Consider the following 19,511-nt stretch of genomic DNA (forward strand, 5'->3'; position numbering starts at 1 on the left):
TCTAGCTACTGTAATTTAGTCTCATCTTCATAAAAACAAGCCCCCTCCAATTGCTCTTGAATTGGCTGCACTCAGTTCAAAAGGGTGTGTGCTGCTGAGGTGCACCCCCAGCCCTGGGAAGCTGCTCCATCCCCCAAAACACCTCGCATGTAAGCCACACTGCCTACATCCCACTGCTCCAAGTGCACCCCTTCTCCCAGCACATACACTGCACTTGTACTTCCATCTCTTCAGAAAACACCATCAACATTAACACTGTTTATTTGTGCAAGTTCTTCTGCATGTAAGATGTGTGTCAGATATATGAGTTATGAAAGACTTTTTGGTTTTGTGAATCCTTATGAGAATATACATGGCAGGTGCTTGCTGCAGCAATCAGCACAGTGTGGAGGACTGCAGTGCCATGCAGCAATGACTGAGAAGTTTGGCAAGTCTTCTGGCACAAAGTAAAGTGGTCCCAACATGCTAAATTGATGTATTTCTTCTTTTGCTGCAAAGTACCTCTCCCCCCAGATATCTGTCTCCAAATACCTGGGAACCATTTTGGATTAGGCTGTGAAGGTGGTCAGTCTTACTTCAGCACAAGCACTGAACTCGAGCTTGTTTGCCTGGTTGTGCAATGAAGTGGAAAATGAGCATCAAAACCTTCTCCATATAGAAATGAACAAGCTATCACAGAGAAGGTGTTGATTCATTTCTTTGAGTTCCCCTTCCAACAGACACATTTCCTGCAGTGTTTCTCGTTCAGAGTGTGCCTGTTGTTTTGCAAATAAGTTATGGCTGTCAAAAAAGGCCTATTTAAGTGAATTGTTCACGTCTGGTGTGCTGAATGCCAGTTGACAAAAAAAAAAGACTGAAAACTGTCCTTTTAACATTATGACAAAATAGACACACCAAAAAAGAAAAAGCCTCAAGAGCTGCAGTTATAACAGGATAAGGTGAAAAGACAAATTGTCAATCACTTTCCAGCTGAGGAAATCTCTTCATTAAACCTGGGCTGAAAGATTTGTCCTGACAACATTGCTAAGATAAAAGACCATTACCTGAGTTATTTAACCAGCTGTGCAAACAGTTGCATAAGACTTTCCCAGATGAAAACAGGATAAAGACCCTTTCCCCATGGAAAAGCCATCAGATAGAGGAACAGGGAAAGTAGACCAGCTGCTCAAATTTAAGCTTGAGTTGTCTGACACTTGGTTGGAAAGGACAGAGAAATTTAGCTGATCCTAACACTTTTAATGACCTTCTGTGGTTTTTTGGGAATTTTCTGCCCAAATTCCATTAAAAAACAAATAGATCTATAAATTCTTGTCCAGAATTGGGCTGCCAGCCATCGTTTAATTCATCTCTTTTGCTAGAATCACTCTTGGACCTATTTTCTGTTACTCCTGTTCATCTACTATTTTCTCAGAGGTAGGTACAATGGAAAGGAAAAGGAAAAGAGGGAGGGAAAAGGAGAGAAAGAGGGGAAAGGAATAAAGCAGGAAGGAAAGGGAAGGAAGCTTTTTTCCCCCCATATATTTAGAATTCTGTAAGGCTGCAAATAATACTGATTTTTTTTTCATAGAATCATAGAGTAGGCTGAGTTGTAAGGGACTCATCGAAGTCCGATTCCTGGCCCTGACCAATGCACAGGATAACCCCAAGAATCACACCATGTGCCTGAGAGCATTGTACAAACTCTCCTTGAACTCTGTCAAGCTTGGTGCTGTGATCACCTCACTGGGGAGTGTGTTCCAGTGCCTGACCACCCTCTGGATGAAGAACCTTTCTCTCGTATCCAACTGAAACCTCCCCTGACAGAGTTTCATGCTGTTTCCTCTCAGAGGAAACATGTTTCCTCTCTTCCCCTCACGAGGAACTTGTAGACTGCAATGAATCTCCCCTCAGTCTCCTCCAGGCTGAACAGACCAAGTGACCTCAGCCGCTCCTCAAGGCCCTTCACCATCTTCGTTGCCCTCCTTTGGATGCTCTCTAAGAGCTTAATATTTTTTCTATATTGTGGTGCCCAAAACTGCACACAATATTCAAGGTGAGGCCACCCCAGTGCAGAGCAGAGCGGGACAATCCCCTCCCTCGACCGGCTGGTGATGCTTTGCCTGATGCCCCCAGACATGGTTGGCCCTCCTGGCTGCATTTCTTCTCATGCTGAACAATATTCCAGAGAAGAACAAAGGAAAAATGCTATCCCTTCTTAGACAGTAATAAAATAAAAAAAAAATCCACTTGTTATAATTTACAAGCAACTAACATACATCAAATTGTGATTTGCTTTCTTCTTGTTAAGGAAAACAAAAAATATTAGGAAGACATACTGCCATCGTATCTTTTATTGTTCATTTTTTTAAAAAAACTTCCTCCAAAGGAAGTTATACTGTAATATTTCAGGTTTCCTGATCTATTTGTACTGTAAAATCACAAGTAAGATGCTAAACCTTCTGAGATGTCAAATACACTGTTTGGAAATAAAGGAATATTTGCATACAGTATTTCAATTACTTTTTTTTTTAAAGGCAGGTTATAAATGAGTAGATATGGATCCACTGAAGTGTGTATTTCAATGAGACTACATGAAAAATGCATGAAAAAAAAGAAAAAGAAGAAATCATTTGTCTGTCCACGAATCTGTAGAGTATTTTCACCTTTTTCATTCTTAGCAGGCTTATTCAGTCCCTCTTCAGATATATAAAAAGCAAAAATGCTCATCAAAATGACAAAAGCAATGTAGAAAAGGAGTAAAAAACCAGCAAATTTAATTATGTTCAAGTTGAAAGTTTTTTACTTTCTTTCCACAACCCATGTAATGGTTAAAGGTGGCCAGAACTAGAGCTTCCAGTAAGTTGCCATGCCCAATTTTAAACCAGTGGAGGACAGGAGAGCTCCATACATGTGGTGAAATGATAATAAAAGTGATCGTATATAAACTGTGGGCTCTGTCCTTTTGATTGGCAAGATAACCATTTTGATACTGGTTGAGCACTCAGTGAAAGTGCTATTAAAGTAGCTCCTCTTTACTCTATAAGTTTTCCAACTTTGAATTCACTATTTGGGAGGGACTAAACCTGCAATGTGCTATGAGGCTGAATACAAGTGAAAGAATGTATTTGGAAACAAAAACTCCTTAATGTCAAAGACAGAGGTCCTCTGTGTAAATGTAACTTGATGGCCTCGACAATCCAAAAGAGGACCTTTCATTGCCAGGTTAGGACAGATTTTTCAGTATGTTGTCACAATGGTACGCACCTAAAACAACAGCATGTTGCACTCCTGAGCATCAACTTTGAACCTTCTGTTCTTACCTGCCAAGAAGTAGCACTCTTGGCATATAAGTCTGGTATATAAGTCTTCCCATTAATAGTTTGAAACAAGTAGGGTAATGTTCCATAAATTTTTTAGACACTCTTGGTAATTTGAGATGCATAGAAGAAATACCTCTGATGTGTTTAGAGTGAGAGTGTAACACTACTTCTACTGTCAAAATCATACATGTCTATATTACAAAATGCATTTATGCCTCACTTTGCTATTACAGTATCCCAACTGATAGTATAATCTGTAACCAGTTTTTAAAGAAATATATAATATACATTTGGACTGTATGTCTTGTTATCTGAAACATGCAGGAACTGATGTGCCTTGCATTTCAACCTGGCATGTTTACAATAGCAAAAAAAAAAAAAAAAAACCAGTTACAGAATTTATTTTGTTAAGGGAGTGTGCTGCAGAGGTCTGTGAAAAAACACTATCGGTCATAATTTAGCAATTGGCTTTAGGAGCAGCCTTTACTATACACTTTATTTCAACAGCTTCCTATTTTACATTGAAGTTATTTCTGATATAAAACATTAATAATTCTCTGCAAGTTGGGGTTGAGCTAAATGTGCTAAGACTAAGATACAATGCACTTGAGAAATGAGTCAGAAATAAAAAAAGTAGGACATTTCCATCTGTGGCAAGGCTTACCAGGAAGTTATTACTGCAAAGTGAAGTGTCCTACATAGCCTAGAACAGAAAATGGTCTGGGAAGGCATGTAATTAAAACTGAAGGAGATGAGCAATGGAAGAGAGACTTCCAGCAGGTGAAGTGCAAAAGGTCAAGAATCTGGGAAGCTGATAATCATTATCTCTGAGAAATTCTCACTGCAGAAGTGGAAAACTATCTGGCAGTGGCAGATCATCCTAAAGAAGAAAAATAATTTGATCTAAGGGGAACTTAAGCTAGAGGTGGTGGCAGCTGCCCCCACTGCTGTCTTCTGTAGTTATTGGCCAAATATGAAGATTGTTACATTCATGCAAACGGATATGAGTTTATGGGATTAATGCACATGAGGTCACACTCAGGAAGCAAGTGCCCGGTTTAGATTCTTCAAAAGTTTATGTGCAACTTGCTCTTGAGGAATTGAAGAGGTTGGTTGAACAGCTTTGCTGTGGAGCCTGGCATAAGAGAAGGATCAGCGGGCTCCATGGTAACACGTGTGCATGAGCTTATGTTTGGATGAAAAGATCAAAGAGTCTGTGAAATGCCAAATATAGGCACTCGCCCTCTAGACTTCAGATCTCATTCCTTTTAGGGCAATTTCAATATTAGAACACTAGGCAGATAAAAAGAAATCTCTCAGTCCAAAACTGACAATCTTGGATGAATAAATTCACCTTGGCAGCGGAATGCAAGGATATTTGAATGTAATAAGAAAAATGGCTGCAGAATGCCCAAAGGTATGAGTGATGTTGCTATGCTGTGATTGATAAAGCTTTGATTGTGGGCAAGAAGATAGCAAGTATAAAGTTAGTTTAGTATTCAATGTGCAGTGAACAAAATGAAGGACACACATTGCAATCCACCCTAAAACGGAATATGTGGTGAATTGTAGAAAGGGCCATTTCCCCTTTTTCTTTTTGTTCCGGGGTATAAAAGCATGAGTAATCCTATTCTTACCTTTCACATCTCAGTCACATTTTCTTCTTGCACTAGGATGCCTGAACCAAGCAATCAGAGCTTTAAAGATTCTTGCAGCTTTAAAGTCATGTTTTTAAGAACATGAATGTGTAGCATGATTTTTTGCTGATCTTTGAACTCTCCCCCACTGTAATAACATTAGCTGCTTATCTCAGGCTCCTGATGTGCTTTCAGGTATTTATGAAAGCCAAGACCAGTTCAGGAACTATAGGCACAGATTCAAAAAAATAATAATGTGGAAACAAGAATGCACTGAAGCCACACAGTGCACTGAATACAACTGATGTGTAGCTTTTTCCAACCCATGTGGTATACTGAGAAATATGGTAATTCATTTCTCACAAATATTGTGATTAAAGTTCTTACAAGGAAATCTTACCTTCTGTGGCTTAAGTAAGCATTGTTTGAAATAAAGACCAATACTTGGCTACTGGAATCAAAGGATGCAAGTAATTCCCAACAAAGTAATTTGATACTATTTTCAAACATAGAGCGGAAAATAGAAAAGGACACTAATTGGACAATATATGTTCCCCAGGGAGTTGCAAAGGGAAGTTGTGCATGAAAATAAAATAAGTTCTTGGAACTGAGGAATGAGACTGAAGGTCATGAATAGGCTAGCAGGCTCATTCATGCACGAGTAACATCGGTACGTTTGTTTTGGTCTCCTGAATAAATGCAGTATCTCGGCTTGCCAAGTCCAGTATGTGCAAAAGAGCCACAATTAGGGCTAGAAACACACTGAAAGAAAACCCATTATCTTGAAATGTACTTAACTTCAAAAAATAAGTTTCCCCACTTGACTTCCCTGGCTTCCAGTATGCTTTCTGATCTTTAAACATTCTTTTCTTTTCCCTGTTGCTAAGTGAAAGTCTTACATAAACAAAGGAAATCAACTGTGTTAAAAGGATGGAAATGACTGTGTGCAAAAAGCTGTCAAATCTACAGAGTAGGCAAACTGGAAAAAAACATTTCTTAACCTAATCCTTTCAGTTACAGCAGTGCTGTGCAGTACTTATGCTGTTCAGAGAAAGTGTGGTGTGGGTTAAAACTGTTGGGGATTAATTCCCTCAATTTAAGAAAAAGAGTTTCTGTAGCCTCAGTGATATGCTTGAGGCTTTTGGGGGGCTTTTTTTGGTTTTACTTTTCTTTCCCAGAAGGAGTCATTTTGATGCTAATTGTCAGCATGAAATGTCTAGCTTGCTGTGAGGACCTGCAGGGTCACGTTCCAGTTACTTTAAGAGGCTAAGGCTTCCTTCAGCTTCTCACTACATGGTCATGGGAGAGGGATGGAAAACTCCTGAGGGGCAAACAGGTCATATGTGGGCATGGAATCATCCTTTGGATACTTGTTTCTCTCCATTGCACCTACAGGCAGGCTATATTTCTAAACAAGGAGCTTCAGCTGAACACCTAGGCTGATGAATTAAAACTGTAGTACTGGAAGAGCTAATCTTAAAGACAAGTTTTATGACCAAGAAGCTGTTGTAATGCGTTACCTCTCTTTATACTGTGACCACAATGCATGTTTGGATGTGAGCACAGTCTCCGGTCATGTACCAATGGAGTATACCTAACACAGCATAAGAAAAGACACAGTTTAGATGTCATAGACCTACTTCAATTACAGAAATTTTATCTACCTATTCATATTAAATGGATGTACAGCTGTTGGTTTAAATAAATGTCAGTAGGGCCAGAAAAAAAAACAACACCTCCCACATGGTTTGTATCACAATTCTCAAACTATGATCCACAGGCAGTTAACAAGCTATAGATGCTAGCTGTTCTGGTTTCCAGCTATGAGCACTTTAAGTAGACTAAATATCACTCCAGATTCTGTGTCTTAGTAATACAAGGGATGTTAAGCACTCAGGAACAGGAGGACAGGTGGTCTGCATAATCATTGAATAGGAAAGACCCAAGAGACACTCTTATTAAAATACCCTTTTTACAAAAAATGTTGAGGACCTCTACAAGAACAGCAAAATCTAGTCCAGTAATAGGGACTGTGTACAGAATGCTACAGAATTTAGCACCAGTAAATATGCTTCCTTTGAAATGGTGAATTAGATGTGCAGCAGGATCTGGTCACACTTCAAAGAGTAATATGCAGAGATGAAGATCCATCTGTTTGCTCTTGCTATCACCATTGAGGCTGCTGTATGTTAAGCAGTCTTTTGACTACTTCAAAGCACGTTTGAACTCTTTGCTGTGCCTATCCCATGCACAAAAAAAAAGCAAAAGTGCCTTAACAATATGAGTAGCTGGTATTTTTGTTCATTTTACTTGTAAGTGAAAACAATTTGTTCCTGCTGTGTATCATTTCTGGACTTTTTTTTTCTGGGTTTTATTTTTTTTAGCTACGATAGCGAGGGCCGTCTAACAAATGTTACGTTCCCAACTGGAGTCGTCACTAATCTTCATGGGGAAATGGAAAGGGCCATTACAGTGGACATTGAGTCATCCAGCAGAGAGGAAGATGTCAGCATCACTTCCAATTTGTCATCAATAGATTCTTTCTATACCATGGTTCAAGGTAAACAAAAGATTTCTCAGCAGTTACTGACCTGAAAATGGTTTTCTTATGGTACAAGCAGCTCCAAATAGAAGTGAAACTTTAGGATAGTGTTTGGAGGAAGAAGTGCTGCATACACATTTTTACACGTTTATAGAAAGAACTGTTCAGGAAAAGAGTAGTTGCAACAAAAGTAGAATTAAGTAAGTTTTCTAACCAAATAGCTCTTGTTAACAGCTGTGGAAAGTAGTGAGAATACCCACTTTGTATTAAAAAGGAATCTTAGAAAGAAGAGATGGATTGAAAAGGAAACGGGCACAGAAATAGCATGAAGTGAGATTTTAGCTTTAAAATAGCATGTGACGTCCCAGCAACCACATCCTTGCAAAAGTGAGTAGTCATATATGCTTAGGATTAGGCCAAATATGCCTAATGAAACAGCAGAAAAAGTTTTGTGCCAGTCTGAAGAATATACTGTGAGGATGGGATTTTTTTAAGTGTTTAAGTAACTTTGATGATAGATCCTAAAGGCATTTGTGCTCCTATGTGATACAGATATTCTTAACAATCTCACCCTGGTTGTTTATTAATTACCATTGGGTCAGTTATGTGAGGTCATGAATACTGCATAAAGTGTGCAGAACAAAGGCAGAGTCTTAACCCAGGGAGGTAACCTGTAATTCTCTTTTTGGCCTTTCCAGATCAGTTAAGAAATAGCTACCAGATTGGTTATGATGGCTCCCTGAGAATCCTGTACGCCAGCGGCCTGGATTCACACTACCAGACAGAGCCACACGTGCTGGCTGGCACTGCCAACCCGACCATGGCAAAGAGAAACATGACCCTCCCAGGGGAGAACGGGCAGAACCTAGTGGAGTGGCGATTCCGGAAAGAGCAAACCCAGGGAAAAGTCAATGTGTTTGGCCGAAAGCTTAGGGTAAGCATGCAAGCATGCATGGTATCTACTGCATTCTCATTAAGGAATAAGGAAATGTAAATACATTCCTGTAGGTACTGACATCCAGCAACCACAGAATATTTACCATAGACAAGCTGACTGAAGATCTGGAAGTACTTGTTTTTATTACTTCATTTATTGCCTGTTTTTACTTATTAATTGCTCTTTTCTGTGGAATTTAAACTGTTGGGTTTAGCCTGGAATGGGTAAAAAGAATAATTTTCTGCTTTCCTTCACTGTTTTTGTTTCTGGTACTAGATTAACTGAACCAATTTTGAATCCTGTTTTAAATTATTCTACCATTAGTTAGCACAATCCCTGAATTTTATTTCTGCTTTTACTTTAAATGAAAATTGTTCTAATATTTATGGTAGAAAGAGTTCAACTGTGTGTTCATGTGTATGGCATATTCCTCTAACATATGTCTTTACCATTTTGTTGGCATTTCTTTTTCCTATATAGTGAGTGAAATACAAGTAGGAAGCAAACAATGATTTATGACAGCCATTTGGTAAAGAGAACATAGATTAAGCATTTAAAATGGTGTTGCCAGGAGACCATTTCAAGACCACATCAGAGGTCTGACTTACTATTAGAACTGAACTAAGTTCTTTAAAATAAGGCCTAGGCAGTGTATCAAATGAAGGTAAGTAGTTTCAGACCCCTTGACTTCTTGCCATTTGAAATCTTAAAATATTTTATATCTTCCACTGGGACAAGAAAGGAAAGGATGCTGTCATGCAGATTATATTCCTCTTACCACTTTCTCTAAAAGAAGAATGGACTTTTTTCCAAGAAGGCAGAATTATTATGCTCAGTAACTGCTGCTTAAGAACAGCATATTAGTACCCACCTGTGGCAGCTGTCTTACATGGATAAGAAAGAGGAAAAGGAAGCCATGCTTCTGGAGCTCATCCTTGTGGTTCTGGCTCATAGGCATGCCATTACATAGCACAGTGGTATAATACACCTGCCAATTCATTTATGAAAGCAGCCCAAGAGAAAACAAAATAACCATACCAATGGCATTTGGATTTGGCAGTGAAACAAATCACCATGAGTGCAGTTCTCAAAACTGATTTTTGGCATTCAAGTGCAGAGGAGGTAAAACAAATGTCATGGGCAACTTTAACTTGGTAGAGTTAACACTGAAAAAAAGGAATATCAGAGCAAAGGGAAAGATTTAACAAGATGGAGGGGAAAATGAAAGATTACAGATTAGAGTAATATAGTAGTAATTTAAAAGTAGTAATTAAAATTAGTAATTAAAAGTGTATGTACAAATGGGAGAAGTAGGGCAGGTGGACGACATGGGCTAGTAAGAGACAAATGCCTCAAAAAAAAAGGAAAGAAACTTGTCAGCAATGGGAAAAAAAAGGAAGCTTTTGTGAAATTGATTTACATGGGAAGATATTACTGAAATGTCACTGGGGGATGGGTGGGGGGATGTAGGAAAGTAGAAAAAGAAAACAACAGAAAGAAGAACAGGAATAACTTATGGAGCTCATCATTTCCATCTACAGACAGATATATCACTAACATTTGGCTGCAAAGAAGACAAATGTAGACAAAAACCAGTGACAAAATGTATTGCCAGTAAATGTACTCGTGACACTTCCACTGTGTTATATATTCATTATCTAATATTACAAAGTACATTCTCAAGTACTCTCTTGGGTTTTTATCTTGTATTAGTTCTACCCATTACTTGTAGACTTTCTAAAGAAATTAATTAGTAATTATGTCACCCTCCCTTAACTCAGCAGTCTCTGTCAATCTTGCCTTTGTTCAGACTTGTTTTGTTATTGTTTGATAAGCTAGTTTTGTCCCTGGACCTGTGAGTTTGGTCTGTAGGCCAGTCTTAGGCAAAGGTCCTGGTCCTCTGCATGAAAGAGCCTTTTTAGGGCCTTTGTATTGAGGGTCTCACAAAGGTGTCAAATAAAAGAACTCATATGAACTCCTGTCTCAAGGGATGCACCCAGAGTAGACAGGTAACACAGACAAGGGAGCTCACAAGAAGAGTTTGCTCTGTCTCCTGCTGAGACCTGACATGCTCTTTCACATAACTTCTTGAATCTCTCTGTAAGGCACAGCAATATTTTCCTACTCCTAACGGAGGAATCACAAAGAGATTTCATGCTTCTCACTAGAAAGAAAAGCAGGATAGATAGAGACCTAAATTACTGAAATGTAGCAGGACAGTAGGTGGGGACTGTCAAAAGACTCAGTTTTGTGTCATTAAATGTTTCTTCACTGAAAATTTCCCCAAGGACAATTTTTATCATAATGGAACCCAGAGGTTTCAAATATATTTGGAGCGAGGTTGTCTCAGACACAATAAAAATGTTCAACTCTTGCTGTAAAAGCATTTTGGTAGCAGAGCTACCAAATTGTTGTTAAGAAGCACTTCAGTTGAAGGCAGTGTTTTAGCTGAGATATGTTATTCCAGCCCCATATTGCCCAATGAAAGAAGCTATATCACCAAAACTTGTTTTTTTTCTAATTGCCATCTGTATTATGAGATTATGCAAGCACAGCCAAAATTTCACCAAAAGCTCACGTGTCTGAATGCAAGACTCTGTCAGCAAAGTCTGAAAGCATAAAACTGGCTGGAGCAAGAGACATTTCCTTTCTTTCTCCTCATATCCTGCTGTTACACAGACCAGACAGATGGGAAAGGGGGAAAGCAAGGGATGTTATTATCCCATTTAGCAGCTAGGGCAGTGAGACAGCTGGATTAAGTACTTTGTTGCTGTTTACACCGGAAGGATGTGCTTAGCCAAGAAATTAACCACAGTTACCTGGAAGTCTGCCTTAACCATAAACCACCCTTCTTTCCTTGCCAGTTCAGAAATCAGAAGTGCCCATTTTCGCTTCAGTGTCTAAGCCCAAGAGATAGACAAGAAAATTAATAAAAATCATAATTAAATGTAAAATAAGGAAGAGGAGATGGAGAGAAGGGAAGGAAAAAATCAGAGAAGCAAAACAGGCAGGGAGATGCAGAGATGAGTGCAGGCATGTGTGGGAGACACTGAAAAATAAAAGCCAGAGAAAAAGAAAATTTAACAATGAATTTAAATAAATGAGCTAATATTAGATGTTGGAAAATTTAAACAAAAACAACTTGAAAATAAAGAAGTAAGAAAAAAATTACAAAAAGGAATTCAGTGGGAACATTTCATAGCATAAGTTTAACTTACTTCTAGAATCAGTCTTGTAGCATTAATTTTTCAGATTATATTTAAATAATATTTGATGGCTGATTAAATAGGTAAAGTAGCTGTTCTGCATCTGCTAGACTTTGTGTTATTTACTTAGAAGATTTAAATGAAAATATGATTTTTTCCCTAAATTGACAGTGCAGATTCCTCTCATGTCAGTGTTTTCATATTATAAAAGAGAAAGGTAATGCACATAAATAGACAAATGAACATAAATGAACAAAACTGAGCATTTGTAGGATTTTTTTTCATATTTGCCTATGACCTGTCACCTGTCACTTTAATACCTTTTATATCAATAAATCTAATTTATATTGATCTTTTAGAAGCTTATCAGCCTCAGGGTGTAAGTACCAACATCCATGATATATGGATTTTTGAACATGCAGCCCTGAAAAATCCAAAAATCCTCCAGCAATTTCTTTAGTCAGGATATCTATTCTCTTGTCTGTTTCTGACTGTTATTTAGCCATCTTTCATCACCTCTTTGTAATACATGTGTCAAGTACTTGAAAATGAGTTTTCAAAAAATTCTTAATACACATAGTTCTATGTCCATTTCTCCCCGACTTCCTATATGTTAGCAAAATACAGTGTTGAAAAATCTCAGTTATCAGTGTTTCACCCCACCTGGAATAACTTTAAAAAGACACAGCAGATACAGAAATGGTTTACAGATGAACAAAGAAATCCTCAATGCCTGTCGAAGAACACTAAAACACAGTTCAGTGCTGAGGGAAATGTAGAAGTGCAAAGATACTGACATAGGAAAAGAAAATCAGACATTTTCCTTTCATAAATTCAAAAATGAGAGCTGATTCAATGAAACTGAAAATTGGCATATTTAGAACCCTAGAAGAGGGGAAGGGAGGAGAGATTTCAATGTAAAAGTATTTCAGAGAAATCACTGTCCACCGCTGGAGTTTATATATATCAATAATAAGGTTTTCAGCATAAATGTATCCAGGCTAAGGCTTTAATTTCAAATCAAATCAAATTTCAAATCAAAATAGTTACAAACTTCAAAGCATTTATAACTGTTTTTCAGTGGTTCAGTAGTCTCCTGTTATTTATGGCTTTAAGTGGTCAGTTAACTCGGGGAAAGACATGATCCTCTACTAAGGCTTTCAGCCTCATAAATATGTTTCAGCAGTGAATGTTACACTGAGTTAAACTTCCATTTGATCCAGAAGGGGAAAGCCTAAGTTGTGAAAACTGGTTAACCTTCATTTGAAGAATTAACATGCTTTTGAAGATCTTAATTTTGTATTTACCATTTTGAAAAATACTTCCTGTGAAGAACTGGGATTCAATTCTTTCTAGCATGATTGTTATGAAATGGAAAAGCAGTTGCTAGGAATATATTTTGACAATAATTTGCTATATATACTTTGCACTGCCTACAAAAGATGAGTTTGTTCATTGAAACGGCCCCATTTATTACAGAAGTTTTCAGTGCACGTCTCTCATTATTTTCTTAACAGTCGACTAAGCATCAAGAAAGAACACATTGCAACAAATTCTGAGCCATCTCTTCACATAATCAGACCTTCTAAAGTAGATACTAATATAGTGCCTTACATTTATATCAAGAAGTCGCTAAAACAATTTATGCATACAGCAAATCAATCACTGTAAATGGTATTTAAAGATAGCTAGCTTTGTGGGAATTACAGGTGGCCAGGGTTTGAACAGCATGATTTATTGTGTCATTTTGTTTGCTTTAAAAAGGTTAATGGCAGAAACCTCCTTTCAGTTGACTTTGATCGAACCACAAAGACAGAAAAGATCTACGATGACCACCGTAAATTTCTGCTGAGGATTGCCTACGACACGTCAGGGCACCCCACGCTGTGGCTACCGAGCAGCAAGCTGATGGCTGTCAATGTTACCTATTCATCCACGGGTCAAATAGGCAGCATACAGCGAGGGACGACTAGTGAAAAAATAGAGTATGATGGACAGGGAAGGATAGTGTCTAGAGTGTTTGCTGATGGGAAAACTTGGAGTTACACGTATTTGGAAAAGGTAAAGAACACTCAGGTTTTAAAAAATGTTTGGAATCTGTTGAAATTCTGCAGCATCTCACTGCTGCTTACAAAGCCAAAATAGGTAGTAGAAGTACATTTCAATTATTCTAAGTATCACCATGTGATTCCAAAGGGAATGTTTCATTCCACAGATATGTAATCATGCTGTAGCTAATTGCTAGGAATTGATGTGGGTTTAAATTATTTAGGCCACTAACTAACAAGAAGCATCTGTATTTACTTTGTATTTACTTTTTATCTTAACACTTAAAATAAGGTACAGGGACTATCTGAAATTCAGTACAGCTGAAAATAATTTGTTTGCAAATGCTTTACTGCTGTGAGTTTGTTTTTTTCACTACCAAGAAAAGCTCTTGTTTCTAAATAGATACAGCTATCAATTTGTACTTGCTATATGTTGCAGCATCAAAATAAGTGATAGGCAAAAGATAAGGAATCTTCATTATATATAAAAATAGCTCAATGATAGCTCTCCTCCTAGAAATATCTGTGAAAATCACCTTTCTGAGATCTCATGTCTGCTATGTGGAAAGAAAATCCATTTCTTTCTGGGGCTTACATATACTTCTGTTGAAGCTGTTGCTCAGCAAATACTGTTTATTAATTACTGCAAACATAACTTAATCAAGACCTATGATACATAATAGTCATACATCAGAAAAATGTCAGAATAATTCCATGTGGCTCCTTTTGATATAAATAATGAAACAATGGTTTTGCCTGTCTCAAAAGCTTACAGAACAAGAACACTGCATTCAGAGATCTCAGGCTATTCAAATTCTTCAAAATCATCTCTTAATTGTAGGGAAGAAATTGTATCTTCCATATGTTGTTCTCCTTGTGAGTTAATGGCTCTAAGACAGTTTTACTTCTTCCCATATTAAACATGACTTATCTGAATCCATTGACAATCTGCTGTTTAGCTGTGAGTGCTTGATAAAAGAGTGATACAGTCATAACAAGTAGCAAATTATGAATGTGGAACTACTAATTACAGAACCCCTTACAATTAAGCATACAAGTAAATTAGGAAGGGAGATGCTAACAACATGTAAGGTCAGGGATAACTCAATTAAAGAGGAGATAATTTTCTCAAGTGGGAATGTCACATCTTTATGAAGAAATAGTATCGGTATATGACGGGAGGGGAGATACTGCACCATTTGTCACATGGTAAAAATCTGTTCTTAATTTTCAGTCAATGGTTCTTCTGCTTCATAGCCAACGGCAGTATATCTTTGAATATGATTTGTTGGATCGGCTTTCTGCTGTCACCATGCCCAGTGTTGCTCGTCATACCATGCAGACTATTCGCTCCATTGGCTATTACCGGAATATATACAACCCCCCGGAAAGTAATGCTTCTGTTATAATGGACTACAATGAAGAAGGGCAGCTCCTTCAAACTGCTTTCCTGGGGACAAGTCGAAGAGTATTATACAAGTACAGACGGCAGACCAAGCTCTCAGAAATTTTATATGATAGTACAAGAGTTAGTTTTACTTATGATGAGACAGCAGGAGTCCTGAAAACAGTAAACCTCCAAAGCGATGGTTTTATCTGCACCATTAGATACAGACAAATTGGCCCATTGATTGACAGACAGATTTTCCGCTTTAGCGAAGACGGAATGGTAAATGCCCGATTTGACTACAGCTATGACAATAGCTTCAGAGTGACTAGCATGCAAGGTGTCATCAATGAAACCCCATTGCCTATTGATCTATACCAGTTTGATGATATCTCTGGCAAAGTTGAACAATTTGGAAAATTTGGAGTTATATATTATGATATTAACCAGATCATTTCGACAGCTGTAATGACATACACAAAACACTTTGATGCACATGGCCGCATCAAGGAAATTCAGTATGAAATATTTCGGTCATTAATGTATTGGATTACCATTCAATATGATAACATGGGACGAGTGACAAAAAGAGAAATTAAGATTGGGCCATTTGCCAACACCACAAAATATGCTTACGAATACGATGTAGATGGCCAGCTCCAGACAGTCTATCTGAATGAAAAAATAATGTGGCGATACAACTATGACCTGAATGGCAACCTCCACTTGCTCAACCCCAGCAGCAGTGCCCGTTTGACGCCACTTCGCTACGACCTGAGAGACAGAATAACTCGACTGGGTGATGTTCAGTACAGATTAGACGAAGATGGATTTCTGCGTCAGAGGGGTACTGAGATCTTTGAATACAGTTCAAAGGGCCTTCTTACTCGAGTTTATAGCAAAGGCAGTGGGTGGACGGTGATATACCGTTACGATGGACTTGGACGACGGGTTTCCAGTAAAACTAGCCTGGGACAGCATCTCCAGTTTTTTTATGCAGACCTTACTTATCCAACCAGGATAACCCATGTATATAACCACTCAAGTTCTGAAATCACATCTCTTTACTATGATCTGCAAGGACACCTTTTTGCCATGGAAATTAGCAGTGGAGACGAATTTTACATTGCATCAGACAATACAGGGACACCACTGGCAGTTTTCAGTAGCAATGGTCTCATGCTTAAACAAATTCAATACACTGCTTACGGAGAGATCTATTTTGACTCTAACCTTGACTTCCAGCTAGTAATTGGATTCCATGGAGGCCTGTACGACCCACTGACCAAACTAGTCCACTTTGGAGAAAGAGATTATGACATACTGGCAGGCCGGTGGACAACACCTGATATTGAAATCTGGAAGAGAATTGGGAAGGATCCAGCTCCTTTTAATTTGTACATGTTTAGAAATAACAACCCAGCCAGTAAAATACACGATGTGAAGGATTATATCACAGGTAAGAGAAGGTTACTGGACTGCAGCTTGGGGATACTGGACCTATAGACCTGCAATTTAGAGGCAGTGAGACTGTAAGGTAGCAAGGGCAGGCAGGGTCCTTCTGTGACTTTTTAAGCTCATTAACATCACAGAAAATATTCACTGGAAGTTGGTTGATATTTTCCAGGGTAGGCTCTTGCAAGGCTGCTAATGTAAGTTGCCCAGTAAGCTCCAGAGCCAGCACAAAGCCCAACAAGCTCCAGGGCCAACACAAAGTAATGAGTACACTGCCAGCTGCAGGGAAGGAGGAGAAGGATAGTACAGAAACTCATTCAGCAACAAAAAGGCGCTGAGGTGCCACTTCTGGTAAATCTGAATTCTTAGGAAATCTACATACTTTTTGTGGTTCTAGAGTTAGTGATGTGCAGTATTCTCCATTATTCTATGTACCAAAAATCTGATTGCACATCACCAGAATTTTTTTTAAAATGTATGGCTTAGATACATGTGATTTTTCATATTTATAGATTAAATAGATGTAAAGAACCCAAAATCTTTTACACAGACAGCGCCAGACTACAGGAAGGGCTCAGCCCCACTTACTTAAGAGCTGTGAGACTACCATTCAGAAGAGCATCCTGGGAATCAAGTGGGTTTGCATTAATTTAATAAACAGCAGCTATTAAATGGGTTACTAATGGGCTGCCTGGGAGTAAGGATAATAACAGAAGTTTGGATCTGTCCTCTTCTAGCAGCATGTGCTGTAGGGGATGCATTTATAATCGGATTCTTTGTGGCATTGAAAATTATGCACCTAGTTCAGAAATTGCCCTCAAAATACAGTTTTAGTTCTTTTCTTAACATCTCTGATATATGAAATACATAGACACACACTGCTTATATAAGGTTATAATTACAATTAGTAATTTGGCTGACTAGCAGTTTTAGATGCAGAGCCTCATGAGGCATTAGCACTTATTTGAAAATGTTAGAAATTGTTTTTAAATAAATATTTTTTTGTTGTTTTAACATTTGGAAAAATTTGCTTTATTTTCCACTTATTTGGAGTTTTCTTAACTAAAAATTACTAGACTTGGTAAGGAGTACTCTGCCAACCTCTAAGCTTAGTATTTGTGAAAGATAGGGTCAGAAGACAGAAACAAGGCAGAGTGCTCATTCTTGCCAAACAATTGGTAACTAATTATTGGCATCCCTAATGTATTTATTTTCAACAGAACATAAAATGTATTATAAATAATGTTATCTAATGCTAATTTAGTATCCTGTCTGCTTACTGATGCAACTGTAATACATTTCATTAGCTTTTAATTTCATCGGTCCAACTTCATCTTGAAGAGGGGGAGATTTCTCTTGAATCAACATAAAATATCTGCCAAATCATTTAAAAGGTAATTGACCATATAGGTGCTGTTTCAGGGGTAATTTGAAGACATTACAATAATACATATATACCAAAAGGACAGGATGTGCCCTGCAGTACTTTTTTTTTCTTGCTTCATTTTAAAGTATTGACGATGAAGGTGCGACATAAAGCACGCTTAGCCTGACCATGAAATCCCAGTTAGTTTAGGCTGTGTTAGAAGGAAATCTCCTTTTAATTGCACTCTTATAATTGTTCTGGAAGTCACTGAGGCCTTCAGAATTGCTGAACCCTGCAATGCCTTTCAACCGAGCCTCATGAAACTCATATAGAACAGATGTTTTCTTGTAAGTTTAGAACTGCAAGTGTCCTGTATAGCCTTGCTATTCTAGCTGTACCACAAATCTAAATCCATACATATCAAAACAAAGACCATTGAATAATTTTCATGTTTCAGAAGAAAATCGACTATGCCAAAAGCTATTCCATGTAAAAATTGTATGGTTGAAAAATATAGGACAATTCTAATATTTTTCTCTCTTTTTTTCTTTTAATAATTCTCTTTCAGATGTTAACAGCTGGTTGGTGACATTCGGCTTCCATCTGCACAACGCTATTCCTGGTTTCCCTGTTCCAAAATTTGATTTAACAGAACCTTCTTATGAACTTGTGAAGAGCCAGCAATGGGAAGACATACCAGTAAGAAACAAAACTAAACATACAAATGGAACGAGACAGAATGTTTCCTTCTATTCAGATCTTATTAGGCATGAATAATTCTGACAGCAAGGGTTACTTGCTAAGTTAAATCTGAACAGTACCTTTATCTACTTTCAAAAGAATTTAATAAATTACAGATGGAGCTTTTTCTTACAGATCTGATAAGTTAGATACCATTTTAAATACACTTTTGTTTGCTTTCAGCAATAATAAAAATGCAAAAAGACAATAATCAATGAAAGGAAGTTTAAGACCCTTTAAAGATGTCTATTTTTCATAGCAGAAACTACAGACATTAGATTTGTACTAACACGCTGCCTGAAGGCAGAAAATGAACACAATAGAAAAAAATAGACTGAAATAAACAGAAGAACAGGTGATATAAATTATGCATACCAGGCACCACTACAATTTTACTTCTCTTTAATGTTAACCATGCATTATGGACACCATGTTTTATATGTAAAGATAAAATACTGAAAATGAAATTACCTGAGGCTAAAGTCTATTACATTACATAAAACCAAAACTCCAGGTGCTTATGAAGTTCTTTAGGAGCAAAAAAATGAACTTTCGTCCTGAAATCCTACTACAGTTTTAAATTATGGAAGAAATAAATGTGGAAGTGAATTCTAAATCTGCTATTTAAGAAAATTATATTTACAAATTAAACTTACTCAAAGATCAAAGACCTATGCCCTCAAAAATCCTATACTTCTCAGTTAAAAAGGAAGAGTTGAGACATTAAAATGGGTGATCCCATTGTGAGCAGTCAAAAACAGATCTCTTTTTACAAGAATTACAATAGAGAATGTTACAAGATTAAAAGATTATATAATCTTAAAGAATTCTACAACCTAATGTAGACAAAAAATCATTAGAAGGGTGCCCCAGCAGAAGGGAACATGTGGAAG

The 19,511-nt window shown here is 37.6% G+C and overlaps 1 protein-coding gene across 41 annotated transcripts in view; it reads left to right on the forward strand.

The window, feature by feature from the left end:
* Positions 1-19,511, forward strand: part of TENM3 (teneurin transmembrane protein 3) — a 1,314,794-nt gene that overhangs the window by 1,288,713 nt on the left and 6,570 nt on the right. For 40 of the 41 annotated variants that reach the window (XM_064652558.1, XM_064652559.1, XM_064652557.1 and 37 more), the window contains 5 exons: positions 7,321-7,496; positions 8,177-8,412; positions 13,386-13,682; positions 14,904-16,515; positions 18,446-18,576. In XM_064652558.1, coding sequence (XP_064508628.1) covers positions 7,321-7,496; positions 8,177-8,412; positions 13,386-13,682; positions 14,904-16,515; positions 18,446-18,576 — 2,452 coding nt within the window. Of the gene's footprint in view, positions 1-7,320; positions 7,497-8,176; positions 8,413-13,385; positions 13,683-14,903; positions 16,516-17,818; positions 18,371-18,445; positions 18,577-19,511 lie in introns of those variants that run through there. The other variant, XM_064652599.1, reaches the window with a different exon arrangement.

Source organism: Pseudopipra pipra, chromosome 4 (genome assembly GCF_036250125.1).
Source record: "Pseudopipra pipra isolate bDixPip1 chromosome 4, bDixPip1.hap1, whole genome shotgun sequence".
Lineage (NCBI taxonomy): Eukaryota > Metazoa > Chordata > Aves > Passeriformes > Pipridae > Pseudopipra > Pseudopipra pipra.